The 20,669-nt window shown below is 33.9% G+C and overlaps 1 protein-coding gene across 1 annotated transcript; it reads right to left on the reverse strand.

Annotated features, from left to right (window-relative positions):
- Positions 1–2,053: 2,053 nt before the first annotated feature.
- Positions 2,054–12,419, reverse strand: LOC122296705. Its single transcript, XM_043106506.1, has 6 exons — positions 12,315–12,419; positions 7,136–7,616; positions 6,027–6,088; positions 3,569–5,935; positions 3,303–3,411; positions 2,054–2,812 (listed from the first exon to the last, which is right to left on the reverse strand). Exons 1-6 carry the CDS (start codon positions 12,417–12,419, stop codon positions 2,175–2,177), a joined length of 3,762 nt encoding a protein of 1,253 aa, XP_042962440.1. The 3' UTR covers positions 2,054–2,174.
- Between the last annotated feature and the right edge of the window lie 8,250 nt (positions 12,420–20,669).

Here is a 20,669-nt window from a genome sequence, read left to right on the forward strand (position 1 = left end):
ATAATTTAGGAGGCACATGTGAGATATATTTTAAGAGGACTTCAGATTTTGGTTTTTAAAATTCTTTAAAATGCTGGTTGGGGTTGTACAACGTAAGATGTAGAAACAATTCATTTTTTCATCATTATATGTGTAGTGAATATAAGATAGTGTCTTGAGATAATGAGAATTTTCAGACAAAAGAGATGTGCTATTTTTAGCATAAATGCTTTGGGTCCCAAATTTGTGTCTCGAATACCTTTTATATATATATATATATATATATTTAATGATTAAGAAAGTATTTTTTAGTGATGTTGTAAATTTTTTTTATTTTTAAAAAAATATTTAAGAATATAAAAAAATGAATGAAAAAAAAATAAGCAAACTTTTTTTACCTTTTTCAATGGGTTCTCGGCCTAGGGGATGTAGCACTATTCTATTTTTAGAAGAGTTTTGAGCTTAATAACTTGTGTAGAGTTTATTTGAGTTATACGACGATCAGTTAGTTGTTGTATTCTAAAAAAAATAAGTCAAAAAGAAGTCTGCTGCACCGATTTAATTAAAATTTTACATACCGTAGAGTTTTTGAATCTTTTTAAAGAGGAAAAAATTTCTGTGCATTAATCTAAGCTGATTTAGTTTGAATTTTTCATTTTATTATAATTTTTTGTTTTATTAGAGTATATTTCACTAACAATATGTTCCTGGTTGTTGTATTTATGGAGGGTTTTACGGGAGATGTATTCAAAGTTAAAACAGTGTGTATAGCGTTTTTGCCACATCAGCAGCCATTTGCAACAGGCGACTGCATTCAACATCGAAATGCTCTCTTGGGCTTGCATGTGCAGCAATTTCAAACAACAACTTTGCTATATACAGTTATCACATGCAGTCGGTGTGCAGTCGGCTGTACGGAATAAATAAAAAAAATTATAAAAAAAATTTTTTATATTCAAGGGGACCTATATGAATTATAAAAAGTTATAAAAATAAATTTTTGTTTTCATGTAGGTCCCGTATTATTTTTTTTTTATAGCCGACTGCACCTCCCAACTGTAAAAAGTATTTCTCTTCAAACAATCCGATAATGAAGTTTGAGTGTGCGTATACTGTGGAGGCGTCCGTTGACCGACGACGTGGGTGTTAAGATAAATGGTGGTCTAAGAATTATCTTAATCTATTCAGGGTGACTCAATATAAATTGAGGTCTAAGACGAAATTTAAGTTAGTCATTTGTAATTATAATATAATAAAATATAAATTATTATATGAAATATTTTTAAAATTTTTAATAAAATGAGATTTTATTCAAAATTTTTAAATAAAATTTTTTTAAAATTTATATTGAATACTACAACGTAAAATGAGGCCTCAATGCAAATTTAAGACCTCAATTTAGCAAGATCTTAAAAAATTATTTAAAATATAAACAATTTATTGTATTAAATATTAAGTTTAGTATTATAGGGGTCTTGCACATATTAAAAAATAAAAAATAAAAATTATTTAAAATTTTATATAATAAAATAGTTTTTATTTTTTAAAAAAATTAAAAAAATATATCTCATTTTCAATTTTAAAGACCTTATAAGGTGGTGCCTTAGAGAATGGCCTAACTGGCCTTACCAGCCGGACCTGGATCCACTCTGATATTTACGCTCTTTCGTTAGCAATACTGCAACACTCTACAGTTATTTAGATCCTCTCGAGATCCTAGGATAGAGTGAGCATCATGATAATTTATACTCTTTCGTTATCAGTACCTCAACACTCAACAGCTCAGTTAGAGGTAGAGCCCTGATAGCTGCTGGGTTTCGAGAAGTAGAAATTAATATTTGGAGTTTGGAACAAATATATGCTGCAAGTTAAACATTTCGATGGAATGGGTACGTATCTTCTCTCTCTCTTTTCTTTGAGCAATATTAGTTAAGAGTTTTTGAAACATTATGGCAGATGTTGGAAACAATCCCATTCCCAAGTTGGAGATTGGATTTCTCATGAAAATTAGAATGGCCTCGAGGAAATTTTGTGCAGTATTTAAGATTTTGAATTGAGTATTACATACTTCCTCTTGTGAATTGCAAAACTGCAAATGAGAATTCCATTATATTCTTTTTTGATAAGTAACATTCCATAATAATTTACTGTTCACAAAACCACACGAGTAGAAAGTGGGAATTGTTCAAATTCCTTCATGGTGTTCTTTTCGATCGGGCACGATCAGGTAAGAGATCCCTGGTGATATCTTCGATGAGCCCACTGAGCACATGCTTTTCCACATCCCTGATAACGTCGCCTTTTTCTAGCAAAGCAAACATCATGTCATTCCATCCCACGTCCCACATACAATTCACGTCAGGATCACCATTGTGGACATCGATCTCAAGCATTTTAGGCAAATAATCTTCGATGTCGGCTCTAGGATTCCCATTCCTTCCATAGAATTTCAACGTCTCGTAATCCTTATGCAACTGCTTGATCAAACCCTCCAAGGATTTTACTTTTGTGGCATGGGTTGATAACTTAATGCAAGGATTAACAGTGAGCTCTTGTCGTCTTCCTTTGCGTCTCATTACTTCATACACGCAATCTAATATGAGCTTGCTCTCTTCGTCTTGATAGTCACGAGTGCCACTGGCATGAAAAACATCAAAAGGAATGTTTAGCTTGAAAAGTGCCTCTGCTGTGTTGAGGAATAGTTCACTTGTTATTAGTATCTGCTTTAGGAAGTTTTCACTTTCTGTTAATGGCTCATGCATTCCTGATTTGGGAACTTTACGGTGATCTAGTAGTGAGGGGTAAGAGATGTCTCTGCTCTCTCCAGTGGTTCCTGCAACATATAACACTGAACTCTAAGTACAAAACTCATCATTTTTTTTCATGAATGCATGATGTGATCGTAGTTTATACACATTATGTATTTTGTTCCTGCAATTGTTTAAAGTAAGGATGTATAATGATTTTGGAAGTTGGCATGTTGTGCATGGCTTGAATATTATAGTATTATGTATGCTCTATGTGCTTATGCAATGGAAACTGTGTTTTTCTTTTCTATTTGTGGAGTGGAGTACAGCGTTCCAGAAACATAATGGCTGATGTTGCTCTGAGCCGATCTCTTGTTAAACCTTAAAAAGGAAATTAGAAAGATTTGGTGGCTCTAGATTGCAAAATTGTGCTGGAGAATGAACAAGAAATTATTAAAATGGGGAGAGGTGATCAACATTAAGCTAACTATTTACTTTGCTCTGGGTGGATATGAAGGGCAAAGATTTCTACTTCTTGAAGGGTGATTCTTAATTAAAGTGTAAGATTTCACTTACCAGAAATTGAATTTGTTGTAAATTTGCAACCCTTGTTTTCTTCATCTCCATCAAAAACAGGCTCATGATCTTCCTGATCATAACTAATTTTTGAGACCATGTTTTGACTCTGCATAAGACTCAATGAAACTTATGTGAGCTCGCTACTGAATTTCACAAGTGATGAATTTTGTAGGCAAAGAAGTATGTTGTAGTTTGACTAATAGATAGATGTGTGGTTTACATGAAATTGAAGTTTGGGAACTTAACCATGTATTAACACTTACGCTTCCTTTTGGAGGTAGAACTGACTCTTCTAGGCTTTGGCATCCATCTACTGAAGGGCTGTACAATGGGAAAGCCTTTTCAGCTTCTTTCATTAGTTGTGCCACATTCAATGGTTGGATGCTTGATGCTGATTTGTTGGATTTGACAATATGTGATTCTGCTTCTTTAGACATGTTGGCTCTAACTTGTTCGGCTCCTTTATAATCACTGAATTTGTCATTCCTTCTTGGTTTCACTTCTTGCAAAATGGAGCTCTGCTGTTTTGATGGCCTTACAAAGTTTTGTAGTGTTCCATTTCTCCTGGTTGCTACTTCATCAATCTTTCTTGGGGTCTCACTTTTATGTGCTTTGGTATTTTTTTCCTTCTGTGTGGCTGGTACATAAACAGGTTTTCCCTCCATAAATGGTGGAATGCGAGCTTTTTCCCTTACCAGTTGAGATACTGGGTCTGATGGATAAAAATTCTTTTCTGAGTTCCTATTCTCTAACGCTTTCATGTGGAAGTTTAAGTCAGGAGAACTTTCTTCGGCAACCAGATCTTCATGGTGCCTGCCATTTGGAAATCCTTCGGAGTGTGCTGCATGAATAGCTTCTGTAGAGCCTTTCTTACTTGATGTGACCTGGTTCATATGTTGGTGTTTCTTTTGCAAATTTGTCACATCAGACGGGGTTTTTGCTGAGCTCTTAAATATCAGTCCTCTTCCTCTTTGTTTACTCATCTGCAATTTTTGGTTTGTAATCTGCTGTTCTCTCTCTTCTCCCTGATTCTTTTCTCCTTGTTGCTCTGGTTTCTGGAGAATATACTGTTGTTGTAATCCGGGACTGTTCTGAGACTTTTCTTGGTTGTTTGGGAGAAGAAGCTTGTTCACATATCTCTTTTCAGGTTGGAGCATGGATTCTTTGTACCCTGTTTTTCCTTGCAGTATTACTGCAGCTTCTGATCTTTTATGTGCCTTTGCATCCATCTGCCGCATCTCTTGCCTTGAAACTGGTTCCTTGGTTTTGCCCATTCCTGTGCCTTTCTGTTCCCTGTTCTTTATGTCATCCTGTTTTCTCTCTTTGTCCTGAATATTCTTTTGACTTCGGGCATTCTGATTTAACTGGGCTATCTTGTTTTGCTGCTTTTCAGTTTTTAGGGAGGCCTTCTCTGAGCTTGTCCCTCGTTGAATTTGTTCCATGTCTTTCTGCAGTGAGTTCCCATTATGAATAATTGTCTCAATGCTGGCATTTCGTGTAGGCAGGTTTTTCCCTCCTTTCGACACAAAGGTCTGGTCCAGCATCACATGATTCCTTTTCGCATCTGTTACCTTTTGTCTTTGGGGAGATTCAAGATATGTAGTATCTTTGGTCTTCAGTATTGCATTCTTGGTGCTTCCACGTGCCATGTGCTGTAAGGGCACCCCTTCTGCTTTTTGCTTGGGAGCCAAGTCTGCTTTTCTGGTGATTTTTGTGTCTCCTTGATGTGGAATATCATCAAGCCCCATTAATTTTGCAATCACACTTGAAATCCTCCCCTTTTCTGGTTTGGATTGAGATGAACTTGAGTGATTCTTCTGTTGTGGGAATGCACTAAGAATCTTTATATCAGGGCCATAGCTAGCTGATTGCTTTTGAGAAGCGGATTTAAAAGTAATTAGTGCTTGACTTTCAAGGTTGTTGTTAGCAGCTTCTGTAGCATAAGTCAGAGCTTTCAGCCTTTGTTTGACATTATTCCTTTCGACTTCTTGGATTTTAGGAGAATGCCTTGAGGACTTGTCAAAGGAGAACCTTGGTCGGTCAAGCTGCTTCTGCTCAGCTACTCTGCTAATGTTGTCTTCATTGTCTTCATCCTCCTCCAGCAATACAATCCGATTTTTCCTGTTTGGGTTGACCATGTGTTCGGAAGCTTCTTGCAAGTTTACTAGCATCCGCAAAGACTCTTCCAAATCCATAGCCCCTTTTAACAGTTCCTTCCCAATTTCTATTGAATATCTATCAAAATTAAGGCCACCAGAGCAGGCTTTTAGAATCTGGTTTAGCTTCTGTGCCCCTTTCGATATTTCTTCAATATGGAGGTGTGAAAGAGTAGGGAAGCAATTACTGGACGGCCTTTGCCTATCTGCACTGCTTCTCTCAATCTTGCCAATGTCTGTGGATCTCCTACCAATTTGCTGCAGAAAACCCAACATGGGATTATTGCCAGAGGCATCTGTTCGTAGAATTCTTCCATTCTCAATGGCAAAAGTGAGAGCCATGGACAGATCCCCTATTTGTTCTGAGCCCTGACCTCTTGCATAAGGAACAATCTGTTTTGAAGCTTCTTCAATGATGGAAAATCTATTGCTTCCAGTAGATCTATTATGTGTGTTTGTTGCTCTGGCACCAATCTGCAGAAGATCAAACAATTGACTAAAGGAAGTTCCTGGTCTGCTACAATTATTACAAACAGATTGCACCGAAGTTAGGCCTAGAACTTACAGTTTCAAGTGTTTTCATGTCCCTGGATCCTTTATGGGTCTGCTTGGAGTAAGCATAGGCATCTGTACATACACAAGATAGAGTATAATTTCCAGCTTTGATTGATTAACTCAAGGTTCTATTGGGTAGCCAATGCTCGTATATTTGTGCAATCTAGAGCGATTATCCAGCCATGTCTGAACTCTAAGCAGCATTGTGTTGATGACTATCGGGAATGGGGGGATCTCAACTGTAGAAAGTCTTTCATTCTATTTAGATATTGGAGTTTCCCAATCTGAACTCTAAGCAGCATTGTGTTGATTACTATCGGGAATGGGGGGATCTCAACTGTAGAAAGTCTTTCATTCTATTTGGATATTGGAGTTTCCCAAGTAATTTCTGTGTCTGTTGAAGGACTAACGTCTCTGTAGTGCACATGTGCATGCAATATACCGTTACACCCAGTTCTGTTTGAAGAAAGAGAAGCAATCTCCCCTCTCCCCTCTCCCCTCTTAGAAAAATATATCATAGGGTGAAAAGCTCTGATTCATTATGGAGGGAGGAATCAGAGAATTTTTCATCCTATGGTCAATCACTATGGATATGCCCTTTCTCCACTATCTTCAATTCATTAAGTTGAAACATCTACTTTGTTTTCAAATATTAGCATCCAGTTAGTTAAATAGTCAGGATACTTCGATATTTAAACATCTCCACTATTTTCACACAATTTTATCAAAATTCTTGTTCATTAAAAACAAGTATAAATGAGTATAGATGAGTAAAGTAAGTAGATAGTTCTTTGTCATTTTGTTTATTTCTTACTGAATCTACAAGGTGCTTTATCTGATATTGATTTTTAGTTTCAAATGCTACTTTAAACTTCTCATAAGCTACTGGTAAAACCTGCTCTTGTTATTGCTCTAGTTCATCAAATTATTAGCATCATACTCCATAAAGAATGTAAGAATTTTGTTCACAACTTCAATTTGAAGTAACTGAAATCCCCAATCAAAAAGAAGACAGTACTTTGAAGATTGTGTTTCATTTTCTTTGCTTGCTTGAAGCAATTTAAATGCCTAAACTTGCCTGGACATAAACACTATGTCTAATGCAAACACTATACATACCTATAGCCTTTGGTTTTGAACGATTTGAGCTTTGAGATGCTGCTATTCGTTCCTTGCGTAGCCGGAGATCATCCAGCAGCTTCTGTGCAAAATCTGATCTCTTCGCCATATTGCTCTTGCAATTGGATGTCTCAGTGCGGCACTCTTTTGGCAGCAAAAATAAAAGGGTGTATTTACATTGCAGGCTATTTGTTTTGCAGACAAGGGGAGAGGAATGTTGTGTTTCTTTGATTTTTTTAGTTGGAAGGACTCTTTCAGAGTTGGGTGGTGGGAGGGAAGTCCAGTCCAAAGCAATCCAAGAGCACTTTGAAAATCTATCCTGAAAGGTTGACGTGAACGCTAGATCTCTCTCACATCTGGGTGTCCTTGCTTGTATTATAATCCAAGCAATGGCAGAGGTGCCAAAGGGCTTGAATTCCAAGCTTCTTTGTGAGCAACTTTGTTCTTTTCTATGTTTTATGAACGTACTGGTCACTATTTGCTATTTCACTGAAGGGTATGCACATTTGTTGCCGCACTACATACTTCATGATGATTCTGAGGAGAATTAGAAATGTAGTTTGTTGGAAAGCAACCTAAGGTCGTTGTAAATTGGTGCACATCAATGAAGTTGGGATGTATAATTTGGAGTTGGTGGAATGTCTTCAAAAGTTTCTGTCAGGAAATTCATCATACGAGATGTGGACTTTGTTGGAGAGATAGAGGGAATACTTCTTTGCGTGAATGAATCAATTTGTATAAATTCTAGAAACTTTACTGTCCAGTGTCCTCCAGTAAAAGACAAAAAAAAAATTGTTTGCAAGCCTTTTTATACAAACTGCTAGATGCATTCGATAAATATAAGTGAGATGCAAATAGTTGTACGGAATGAATAAAAAAAAGTTATAAAAATAATTTTTTTTCATATGGGTCTCATATTAATTCACTTTTTTCAAAGTGACTGCATGCCGTTTGCACAACCACGACTGTAAATATCATTTCTCCTTTTTATATACCCTCTAAACATATTATTGATGTAAAAACTTAAACTTTATAGATTAGTTTAAATAAAATTAAAAAATTAAAAAAAATTAAAAAGCATGTGTTTGGATAATGCTAGCAGGCCGTTGCTAAGCATACCACTAGTGCATTTCAATATTTTTTAACATTTTTAATCGTTAAGAAAAAAAATACATGTTGAGAAATTATTTCATATTATCTATAGATAAGATTTTAAACATGTTTATAAAAAATAAAGAACAACCCTCTTTTATTAAACCAGTTTTATAAGATAAGTTATGTTTATAAATTTTTCATACTATCAGAATCTGCCATAAAATGAATAAGAGTCTGTATTACTTATCTCGTGACAACGATCAGAAAAAATATTGGCTTGTATGTAAGGGAGAGTGTTGAGAAATAAATTTTATATTACATATAAATAAGATCTTGAACATATTTATAAAAAATGAACAACAGCGGTAGTTTTGAGAGATTGCACTAGCATTTTTCATTTATATTTTGATATTTTTGTGAATATAATAAGTCCTACAGTAATTAAGCAATCTGGGACATAAAAAAAATAAAAAATAAAAAAACTCTAGGGAATCTTAATACAAAAAAGGAAAAAATGAAAAAAAAAAAATTCCTGAAAATGTAGGTTGGATGGCATTATGTAACTCATCTGACCATGCAGGTGTTGTACGTCTAATAAGTGAGCACCAACTCTCTTCATTTATAGTCATGTGTTCATTATTATATATTACAAATCATGAGGATTTCAAACCTTTTAATTTCCATTAAAGACATGTGTATTAAAGTTTTTAGAATTTTCATTCATCAGGTGTTGAGTGTTCATTGATTATCCATCGTTTTAAGTACGAATAGATAGAACTTTGGATAATTAGGTCTAACATTGTTTTCAAATGAGTCATCACGACATGACAAATTAATTAATATATATATATGTATATATATATACACACATATATTTCTCTTTGCATCGCAACCCTCAACCGGAATCTCAACGAAAATCTTCACTGGAATTGAGGGAGAACCTCTTTCTCCTACTCCCAACAGTGGCGGAACCATGAAAGGGCAGGGATGCTTCCAAAAGTTTGAAAAAAAACATAATACATATTAAATTTTTATAATTTAATAGGATAATATTAATCATATCTTGTGTGGGCTCCATCTGAGCCTCTTTATAAAATTATCTTGATCTTATATATTAATTACTTATAAGTCTAATTTAAAAAAAATTAGACATTTGGTGTTTCTTTTTAGACACAGTGTGTTTTTTTTAATATATTTATATGAATATTTTTATGTTATTTTAATAATATATTATTCTTGACATATCATATTCTTTTTTAATACATAAATTGTATTAAACATATTTTAGTTTTATTTTAAAATTTATCATCAGATTATTCTATACTGCAAAAAAAATTATATAAAAATATAACAAAAAGTATTTTGTCAAAGTGCTTTGCTTGCCCCCCTAAATCAAATTCCTAGTTTGCCCAATAACTTTTTTTCAGCTCAATTCTTCGATATTTTGTTTTTTATTCCCTTTTTGTAACACACCGAGAAAAGTTAGGGTTTAGCTCTCTTCTAGAGGAGCTCTTCTAGGAAGTTGTTGGGAGAGAGAGAGAGTTGAAAAAAAAAAAAGACAAAAGTTTGTAATAGCATTCAGAATGATCCCTACCATGACGCTGCGAGCCTATATGTCGTTATAATGTCTAATAGAAAATTCTATCACAACGCTTTGTCTCGTTGCAATCTGGATTCTCTGTAAACTAAATAACTCTTGCCAAAAATTACTCGTAAAAATTTTGTTTCGGTCTGAAACTATTGAATGGGAAGTCCATGTAGTCTGAATGTGTATTTGAGGAATAAATCAACTACATCCTTGATTGTGTAAGGGTACTCTCTATGTTTTAACTTTTCTTAATCAAGGATCACAAAGAAAATGGCATAAATATCTTCATTAACAAATTTAGAATAGACAATTGTAGTGCTTCCTTTTCCGATTCGAATCACGACCATATTTGACAAATTCACCAGTTAGATATTACAACATTTATTATAGTGATTTGCTCTTTGACTAAATAAGGGCTCGAGTCCAATTTATTAGTTTCATTGTTGTTTATTTTTATTTGTAGTGTTTGTATGCACTCCAATTTTTGTAATAGAGTTTTTGTCAAAGTCTCTCGCTCTCACCTTTTATATTTTCTTTTTTAATTTTAATACAAGTTTGATGGAAAAAAAGAAAAAAAAGCAATAGACAATCAATGATGGACCCACGTTAGACTTAGGGGCCATGGTCCCCCCAAACTTTTTGAAAACACAATATATCTTATAAATTTTACATATAATTCAATACAAAAATGCTACAGACAACCGCCCTTGCATTCTCGTTATGAAACAAGTTGTCACGTCAGTAGTTAATATTAATAAAAATTAAAATTAAAAAAATAGAAAAAAATAAAGAAGAAGAAGACAAAAGAAAGGGAAAATATCATGTAGGTGGAAAGAGGGAAAATCAAAATAAAAAACAAAGAGCTGGGCAACTCACATAGAAAAAAAAATAAAGAGTTGGGCGAATTGAGAGCTGAAATAAAATTGCTAAAAACTCTCCCAAATCAAACTGCTAAAAACTTCAAATAAAATTCTTGAATTCACACCGAACTTCGAACCTTGCTAGCCCTTTTTATAAAACCGTCCACGTGCAAGTAAAAATGTCTCTAAGGCAAGCTAACTTTTTTTTTCCTTGTTTTCTGGTTTTATTCATTTCTTTTGCTTCAGCACTACAAGTCCAGTACTGCAATTCCATTATTCCCCCATTTTTTTTAAGTTCTCTCCAAAATTTGTCTTCGTTTTGTATCTTTTGCAACTAGCATGCGTAAGTTTTTATTCATTTTCTGTGTTGCATGTCAACTTTCCAAGTCTTGCATCTAGCCGAAAGTCCTTGCATTTAATTTTCTGCATCAAGAATGGATGGTCCCGCGCGCTGCTACTTCTTCTTTTTTTTTTTTTTAGTTTCGGTTCCCTCCAGCATGCATTTGGCTTCCGTCTCTTTTATTTTCCTTCCCTTCTGCATGAGTGTGTTTCTTGCTGGGTTCTTTATTTTTCTTCTACATGAGTTGCCCAACTCTTTATTCCTTCCATGTCTTCCAACCGAAAGTATTTTGTTTTCGTGTATTTCAGCTCTCAATTTGCCTAGCTCTTTGTTTTTCTTTTGCGTGAGTTGCTCTTTATCTTTTGTTTTGATTTTCCTTCTTTTCGCGTACAGGATGTTTCTCCACTTTTTTAAAATTAATATTAACTGCTAACGTGGCAGCCGATTTCGCAGTGGGGAAGCAGGGGCGGTTGTCTCTAAAATGTAGAAAATGACCCCATAAAAAAATTATAATACTCTCTAAAATGTTTTAAAATTTCAATATACCTAAAAATGCATATCTCTAGTTTTTTTTTTTATAATCCCAAAATTCTGTTTAATTTATATATATTATTTATTTTCAATGATATGATCTCTTCAAAATTAAACTTAAAATTAAGTTTACGAGAAATAATAAACTTTTTAATATGGATCCCAAAATTTTTTGTTATACAATATTGGGCTTTTTAATAAGGAATCTAAAGTGAAAATACAAAAAAAGTTATTTAAGGTAGATAACCTATATGAAAAATAGTTGTGAGATTTTATCTTCTAGGTTTCACTGAGTAAAAAAAGAAAGAATTTATGTAAACTTTCAATTATAACATTATATGTTTAATGTGATATGAATCTGAAACATTATCTTCAGAATTTGAGCCATGGTGATGCACGGCATGGTGGGCATGGCTTGCTGAAGGTAAGCCATGGTGGTGCACGGCATGATGGGCATGGCTTGCTGAAGGTAAGCCATGATGGTGCACATCATGGCTCAGGCTGATGGCCTAGGCGCTGAGTCTGCAAGGCATGGGCTAGAGCCATGCGCTGGATGGCATGCCTGGTGGGCATACCACTGACCTGCTCCGCAAGGCATGGGCTGGAGCCATGCGCTGGATGGCACGCCGCGAGGCATGCCACTAACCTGCTCTGCAAGGCACGGGCTGGAGCCGTGCGCTGGATGGCGTGGGGGCACGCCACTGGCCTTGCTAGGTGGTGTGGGGGCACGCATGCATGCGCGCAGATGCACGCTCAAGGGCACACGCAAGCCTGCACGCGGTCAGTAGCCTCCATGCTCGCCCGCTGTGTGTCATGGTTTGAGCCAAGGCATGCAAGCAGACTAGCCATGTGACTGTCCTGACCCTCCATGGGTCGTGCCGAGGTGTGGTCCCGAGCAAATCTCCTGGGGGTTGTGACAGGATGGTCCCGCACGCTGCTGCTTCTTCTTTTTTTTTTTTTTTTTTTTTAGTTTCAGTTCCCTCCAACGTGCATTTGGCTTCTGTCTCTTTTATTTTCCTTCCCTTCTGCATGAGTGTGTTTCTTGCTGGGTTCTTTATTTTTCTTCTACATGAGTTGCCCAACTCTTTATTCCTTCCATGTCTTCCAACCGAAAGTGTTGTGTCTTGGTGTATTTCAGTTCTCAATTTGCCCAGCTCTTTGTTTTTCTTTTGCGTGAGTTGCTCTTTATCTTTTGTTTTGATTTTCATTCTTTTCGCGTACAGGATGTTTCTCCATTTTTTTTAAATTAATATTAACTGCTATCGTGGCAACCGGTTTCGCAGTGGGGAAGCAGGGGCGGTTGTCTCTAGCATTTTTTAATTCATTAAATATAGAAAATGACCCCATAAAAAATTTATAATCTCCATTTACTCTCTAAAATGTTTTAAAATTTCAATATACCTAAAAATGCATATCTCTAGTTTTTTTCTTATAATCCCCAAATTCTGTTTAATTTCTATATATTATTTATTTTCAAGGATGTGATCTCTTCAAAATTAAACTTAAAATTAAGTTTACGAGAAATAATAAACTTTTTAATATGGATCCCAAAATTTTTTATTATATAATATTGGGCTTTTTAATAAGGAATCTAAAGTGAAAATACAAAAAAAGTTATTTAAGGTAGATAACCTATATGAAAAATAGTTGTGAGATTTTATCTTCTAGGTTTCACTGAGTAAAAAAAAGAATTTATGTAAACTTTCAATTATAACATTATATGTTTAATGTGATACAAATCTGAAACATTATTTCATGAAACATTATCTTCAGAATCTAAAACATATATTAAGTTATGTTTTTATAATTTTATTTCTACATATACGTAGCAAATTATCGAGATATACTTTTATATGTAGTTATGTTTTTATGATTTTTCAATCTCTTTTTAATTTATATAAGAAAAATAATATTAATAGTCCTAGAATGTGCAAGCTCTGCCACTAAAAGTAGGTAAATCTATAACTCACATGAAAAAATTATTTTTTAATAGGAGACCTCATCATTATTACAAAGGGAGTGCGTAGTGCTTGCAACCCTACAACTATATCTATTACTTTTTATATAAATATGTCACAGTAGAAAAATTAGCTCCTCTCAACACAATTACTGATTCCGCTATTGTAAACCAACAAAAATATTAAAGTCAAAATAAATGATCATTTTACTTACAGTAGCCCCATTGTTACATTGTATTACTTCAAAGTATTCGAAAAACTATTTATTATGTTTAATTTATTTATTAATCATTTAATGTCAAATGATATTGATGAAATAGATCATGAATATTATTTAAAAAAAAAAAAATCATATCCAAGTCGCATATTTTATCATTTATATCTTCTAACTATAAACATGTTATTGTGGTGGGTAAATGAGTTAACATCAGCCAATTACTGTACGAATGAGATATTTCCATAGAGCATGAAATTTGCCAATTTGGCAACCAAATTTCAATCAATCAATAAAGATTATTTTTAGTTTTTCCTTTCAGATTTTCAAAGTTTTCCATTTTCTTATAAAAAAAAAAATTGTTAAAAGTCATTTTCCATTTAAGAAAATACTAAAATTTAAGGAAAAAAAAGGGAAAAGAACAATTTTTAGTCGGTTATATTAAATTTAATTATCAATAAATGTATTAAGATTAGGAGTATCAATCATATGAGGTTAATTGAGTTTGTGTTAGGTTATTTGGATTTAGGTCAACAATTAGTCAGTCATAACTAATAACAAAATGTACAAGCCAAGGTTCTTTAAAACAAATGGCATAAGGTTTGGTCTTCAAATGGGAGAACCAAGCTCTGAAAAAAATAAAAAAAATAAAATAAAATAAAAAAAAAAGAAGCCAAGGCCTCTAAATCTAATTTTCGCCTAATTGGGTGGGGGCTTCGGCTTCCTCCTACTTCCTCTCATTTCTTCATTCTTCCATTCATCCACCTTGTTTATTAATGTTTATTTTACTTAGTTTTATTTTTCTTTCTTTAAGGTCAAAAAAGATATATCTACAACTTTCGGACAACTCTCGATAGACATGCGCAGCACAAGCAGTTTCACAAGTCCAAAATCGTTCGGAGGAAAGTAGTGATTCTCACTCGCCACCCACATCTGCACGTATGTCACATTCCTCAGTGAGTGCTCATTCTTCCTCCCTCAAGCGGCTTCATTTTATGCCTTTTATTGGGTAGTGCCTTTAGCCGAGGCCTTTCCCTTTCTATCTACCCACTCTTGTCCCTTTTTCCTTAGCTCGATTAGAGTATAAAGTTTTGTCTCAACGTTGATGAAGTTGTTTGCTTGATCTATGAACTCTCGTAAAGTCACGGGGGTTCTCTTGGCCAACTCTGCCATGAATACAGGCCACACTCCCCCTAGGAGCTTCGCTAGGGTGATATTCTTATCCTTGGCCTTTTTTCGTTATGCACTATTTGTTGAACCTGACTAGGTAGACTTTCAGGCTCTCGTCCTCTCTCTGTTTGATGGTGAGAATGAATGCCACAGGGCGTCTCCTTCTTCTACTGGCCATGAAGTGCGTGAGGAATAGGCAAGCCATCTCCTCGAAATTTTCTATGGAATTGATTGCTAAAGAACCAAACCAAACCCTTGCCAGTCCTTTCAAGGTTAGTGTGCATATTTGTAGTGTCACCCTAGCAATGTTTTTTTTTTTTTTTAATTGAGAGAGGATGCATACTTATATTAGAGCATTGACAATGATGTAGTCAAATGTAAATCTAAAATCACATGTTTTGGAGGTTACACTTATTCAAGAAATATATTTTTTTTGGAGGTTACACTTATTCAAGAAATATATTTTCTATGAAATGTGAGGTTGGGTCTCTGTTTAGGCATATAGTGTTGTTGCTTGAACCTTTTTTTTTTAAGAGAGTATCAGCAATAATGAAGAGTAGGCCAGTCACAAAGGAAATATTGTACTGGTAGTGCTCCACATGCATTATTTTGGTTTATAATGTTATGTTTAATATGAAGATATCTTAAAATGTATCTGGTCATGACTGTAAGTTTTTTTTTTTTTTTTTTTTTTTTTATGAATGAATAATGACAGTTTCCTTTAAAAAAGAGAGAGAGAGAAAGACTCTCATATTGGATTATGCATATTTTAGCTAAAATAATAAAAAAATATTAATTATTATTATTATTATTTATTTTTTTCCTAAGTTAATTTTTTTATATAATTTGTAATTAAAACTCACTACATAAGATCTATAAATATACACCAATTGTGCTGTATTAAAATTGAATATCAACAAATATACACCAATCAGTAGAGAAATTAAAAAAAAAAAAAAGGAAAAGTGTAACAGCCCGCTAGAAATTCAATTAAGGAATTTCTATTGACTTTAGGAACCTCGTGAAAACTCTGTAAGTTTACACGAATCGACTAATCGCATAAATTTTAGCCTGTCAACATAGTTAGTGTTATCACTCACTATGGTGCTAGAAATGCGATTTTAATTATTTGAGATAGTTAAAAGTGTCAGAATACATTATAGTCTACACCACTAGGCTTAATTAAATATTTAGAATTTTTCAGTACTAAGTTTATTACGTTTATTTTTGGAGTGAATAGTAACCTCGGTAAATGTACTGAGCGCAGTGTTTTCAAAATCATAGTGTGAAATGTCCAAATTAGGATAGCGATATTTTATTTGGACACTTGGCAAGATCTTAACCACACATAATGAATAGTATTAGATACTTGACACAAAGAGAAACCATTAGATGGAATTGTGAAGGAAATCAAGGTGTGAGATCATGACACCTAAGCAAAATACACATTTGGAAAATATCTTAAGAATAGAGATTTAAAATACACATAGAAAGATTTTAGCCACCTTACTCTTCCAAGTCTACTCCACATTTGGAAAATATATTGAGCTGATTTTTATAGATATTATTGGATAGAATATTTTGAGATAATATTTTATAGATATTTTGGGTAGGAGAAAACCACACTCAACTCTCAACTCCAGCCTTATCATCTCCCTTATCTCTTCCATAAGCATCTCCAGCCATCACCCACGAACTTATCTTCATTTACACGTTTCTTTAAAAGAATATCAAACATTCTCTCTCGGACAGCTTTTAGGAGTTCTTTTGCATGCCCATTTCGAAGCTGTTGTAAGTGTTTTATCATAAAGTCTCCTTCATATAAGTTGTTCCTTTTTGAGTCTAGTTTACATGGATATCTTATTTGCCCCATTTGAAGATCATTTGGTCAGTCAAATATTGTGTAAACTATAGAAAGGTCATTCTAGGAGATAAACTGGAGAATATGTTATAGTTTGGAGTTTTTGACCAAGCTAATGGATAGATATTGGTCCGAAATTTTTATGGAGTATTGTTAACATGTATATATGACTATTGGTTGAGGATTTTTGCATGATTAAAGGTTTTGATGAAATATTTGCTTAGATTTAGAAACTTAGAAACTGGAAGAAGAAAAACAGTTTCTATTTTGAGAAAGTTTAACTCTTTGGTGGTCTAAACCTATTCTAATGACTTTGATAATTTTATTGGAGGATCCTAAGCATCTTATATACATGTTATATTATTATTTTGAAGATATTTGATGTTAGTTTCAAAGATATGAAATTTTATACAAAGAGATATTCAGATAAGCCAAAGTGTGGATGTTCTTGGCTAAATTTATGTTTTGGTTAATTTTTAACCATGTGATCTTGAATTAGAAGCTTATATATGTTTTAGGACATCTTTTTAAACCATGTGATGGTTTGGTTTGAAGATCACATATTTATAAGTCATAGATCAAAAGGTTGATCAAAACAAGTTAGAAACAAAAAATCAATAGAAATAGCATATGAGAATTTCGGCCCTATGGAGTTTTAATAGTTGTGATTAGTTTTAAATTTTTCTAAATTGATATTTGAGTTGAGGATAAAATTTACATGAGGCATGTAAATTTTGGTGACTTTTGGAGTTAGTATGCAAAATCCTTAAGTTATGGGTAAAACGGTCATTTTCCTACATGTAGGAAGTAAAATGGAAATTTTACTCTTTAAGTTAGTATTTTTCCATATTTCAAATTATTAGTGATTTAGTACTAACTTTAAGAATCACTAATTACAGTTCCTCGTGATCGCGCTTGAGGTTTTATAAGAAACGCGAAGATCGAGGTAAGTTAGCTTTTAACTTACTAGCAGTCTACTGTGTATGTGTGCTAAGTAAAAGAATTATAGTGTATGTATGTGTGTTATCATATATGTCATGCCATGCCAAATTATCACGTAATTGTTTATTATACAGAATTTATTCTGTCATCAATTTTTATCTGTTACATAATATATTCTGTTATGTATTATTGTACATTACAAGTACGTCATGCTAAGTATGCCATCTATTACATGTATGTCAAGTCATGTAATATTCACTGTTGCAAGTATGTCATGTTAAATATGTTGTCTATTATATGTTATGCCATGTTACGAAATGTTTCTATCTCAAGTTGGTCATGTATTTCAAGTTATGTTCAAGTCACGTTTCATCTTGAGTACATTATGTTTGTGTAGAATACATGGGGCCACAACAACTGTGGAGTATGTATTTTACTACAATTGTGATGCGTAGAATACATGGGGCCACAACAACTGTAGAGTATGTATTTACACGTAAAATACATGGGGCCACAACAACTGTGGAGTATGTATTTTTCATGTTAAGTCAAGTTTGTGTAGAATACATGGGGCCACAACAACTGTGGAGTATGTATTTACACGTAGAATACATGGGGCCACAACAACTGTGGAGTATGTATTTTTCATGTTAAGTCAAGTTTGTGTAGAATACATGGGGCCACAACAACTGTGGAGTATGTATTTACACGTAGAATACATGGGGCCACAACAACTGTGGAGTATGTATTTTTCATGTTAAGTCAAGTTTATGTAGAATACATGGGGCCACAACAACTGTGGAGTATGTATTTTTAATGTTAAGTCAAGTTTGTGTAGAATACATGGGGCCACAACAACTGTGGAGTATGTATTTTTCATGTTAATTCAAGTTTCAGAGCAAGTTCATGCTAAGTCAAGTTTCAGATCAAGTTCATGTCAAGTCAAGTTCAGTTCATGATTCAATTTAAGCTATGTCAATTATGCTATGTTGTACGCTAAGTTATGCTTAATTACTTATGAATTTGATTATGCATTTATGCTTTTACTGTCATACATGTATCATTAGTCTGTATGAAAGTTTTTTGTTAACTTGCTGAGATTTGTAATCAAATCTCACTTTGGTAGTCCCAACTACCATTCCCCCCGAATGGTAGATCTTGTTACAGGACCTGAAGGAGAATTAGGAGCTGATCAACTAGACACAGTTGACTAAGTGACGGTGCGACATAAATGTTGATATAGTAATTAACGTAAATTACTACTTGTACGATTGAGTTGCATCTCTACTACTTTTTGGATCATAACCATTTTGGACTAGTGTTGTGATCTTAGTTGTTCAATGGATTTTTATGTATGAAGTATGTTTTAAGCATTTGGGATATTTTCAATTTGGTGCATAGTATTGCTAAAGAAAAAATTTATCCGCTGCGAATATTGCATATTGTTAGATGCATGTTAGGAATATTGCATCTTATATGTCATGAACGGGGGCAGGTAACCTTGTGTTGCATGTCTCGACGCTTCAAATGTCCGTCCGATCCCAAACGGAATTTGGGGGCGTCACAAAAAGTGTGTGGAGAGAGAAAAATAAAACAGTTGGATGAGAGAGAACAAGTGGGAGGAGAGAGAAAAAAGTAATAAAATATTGTTCATAGTAAACAAAAAATTTACATATGACTAATGTTTTTAAAAAATGAGACTGTTAATTAAATATTTATTTATATTTACATTTAACTATACCAATAAAACTTATAAATTATTTGAATAGTGTTACATCTTTATATATAAAAAGTGTCTATCTAACAGAATTTTATTGGTTTAACGGTTTTTATTTTTTTACCGTTAAAATTAACGCCGTCGTCTAAATCCGTCCGTTAAAGAATTGTAAGCGAGCGATAATGCAAAAGTTCACGCGATTGGAATTCCATTTTCCAGATTCAAAAATCCCAAAAGCTTCCAATCTTCCCTTTGATTCCCATGTGCTTTTTCTTTCGATTCGTGGTTTATTAACGAGGTTCTCTACCGTTGTAGAAGCCTAATGGTCCCAAACCACGGCCACCGAAATCGTCTTCCAAGTCGCCCTCCTCAACTCAGGATGAGATCGAGATATGACTGAGAGTCACCAAGAACAAAAGTACCAGATAGATCTGATGGTGATGATCTTTATCCCTTTCTTCACCGAAATCTTTATCTGAAATTTAACGTTATTTCTTTGGTTTGGTTTTGCAAGCTCCTCCTGCTACGTTAAGATCATCCACAGAAAGAGATTTTGAGATTGAATATGTGACCGTAGATGCTAAATCCTCCTCGGCTCTCTCTGTTTTGGTTTTTTCAAGTCTCTATCTTGTCTCTCTTGTTTTCCTCTATTTTCATTCACTCAAGGACACCAAAAAGTGTGCTTCCACCTATTTCTGGCTCGGGAGAACTGAATATCGCTACTCTTTCAGAGGTACATGGGTCTTGGGCTTTTTTTTTTTGTTAAATTTATTTCAAGAGTAATTCTTTTAACTGCTATATATGGACAATAATTGATTGTGGTTATGTTTTTGGGCAAATTTGGAGTTTGGGATTTTAGATCAGGCTTCAGATGAACTTTTATTTCCAGTTATCCCAATGCCAACTCTTGGATTTGTTTTGTAGTGGAAAGTATCCTTATCTCTCTCATAGCTTGTCTTTCTCCTTTTTTTTTTTTTTTTTTTTTGTCTTATCTACTTATGATCTGATGGTTTTTGTGGTTTTTATGATCTGATGGTTTTTTGGGTTTTAGTTATCTGGCTTGCTTTCTAATTTGACTTTCAATTAGTAGAAACAAGAGAGTAAATTCAAAAACTGGGTCGAAGATTGCATTAGCAGTTAAATTATCAGCCAAAAATCTCTTTGCTGGGGGCAAAAAGAGAATAGGCACAATGTTTATTTTTGTGTGTACCTGGATAATGGATTTGTAAGATAATTGTTGCAGATTAAGTGTTTGATG

Source organism: Carya illinoinensis, chromosome 15 (genome assembly GCF_018687715.1).
Source record: "Carya illinoinensis cultivar Pawnee chromosome 15, C.illinoinensisPawnee_v1, whole genome shotgun sequence".
NCBI classification, from domain to species: Eukaryota; Viridiplantae; Streptophyta; class Magnoliopsida; order Fagales; family Juglandaceae; genus Carya; species Carya illinoinensis.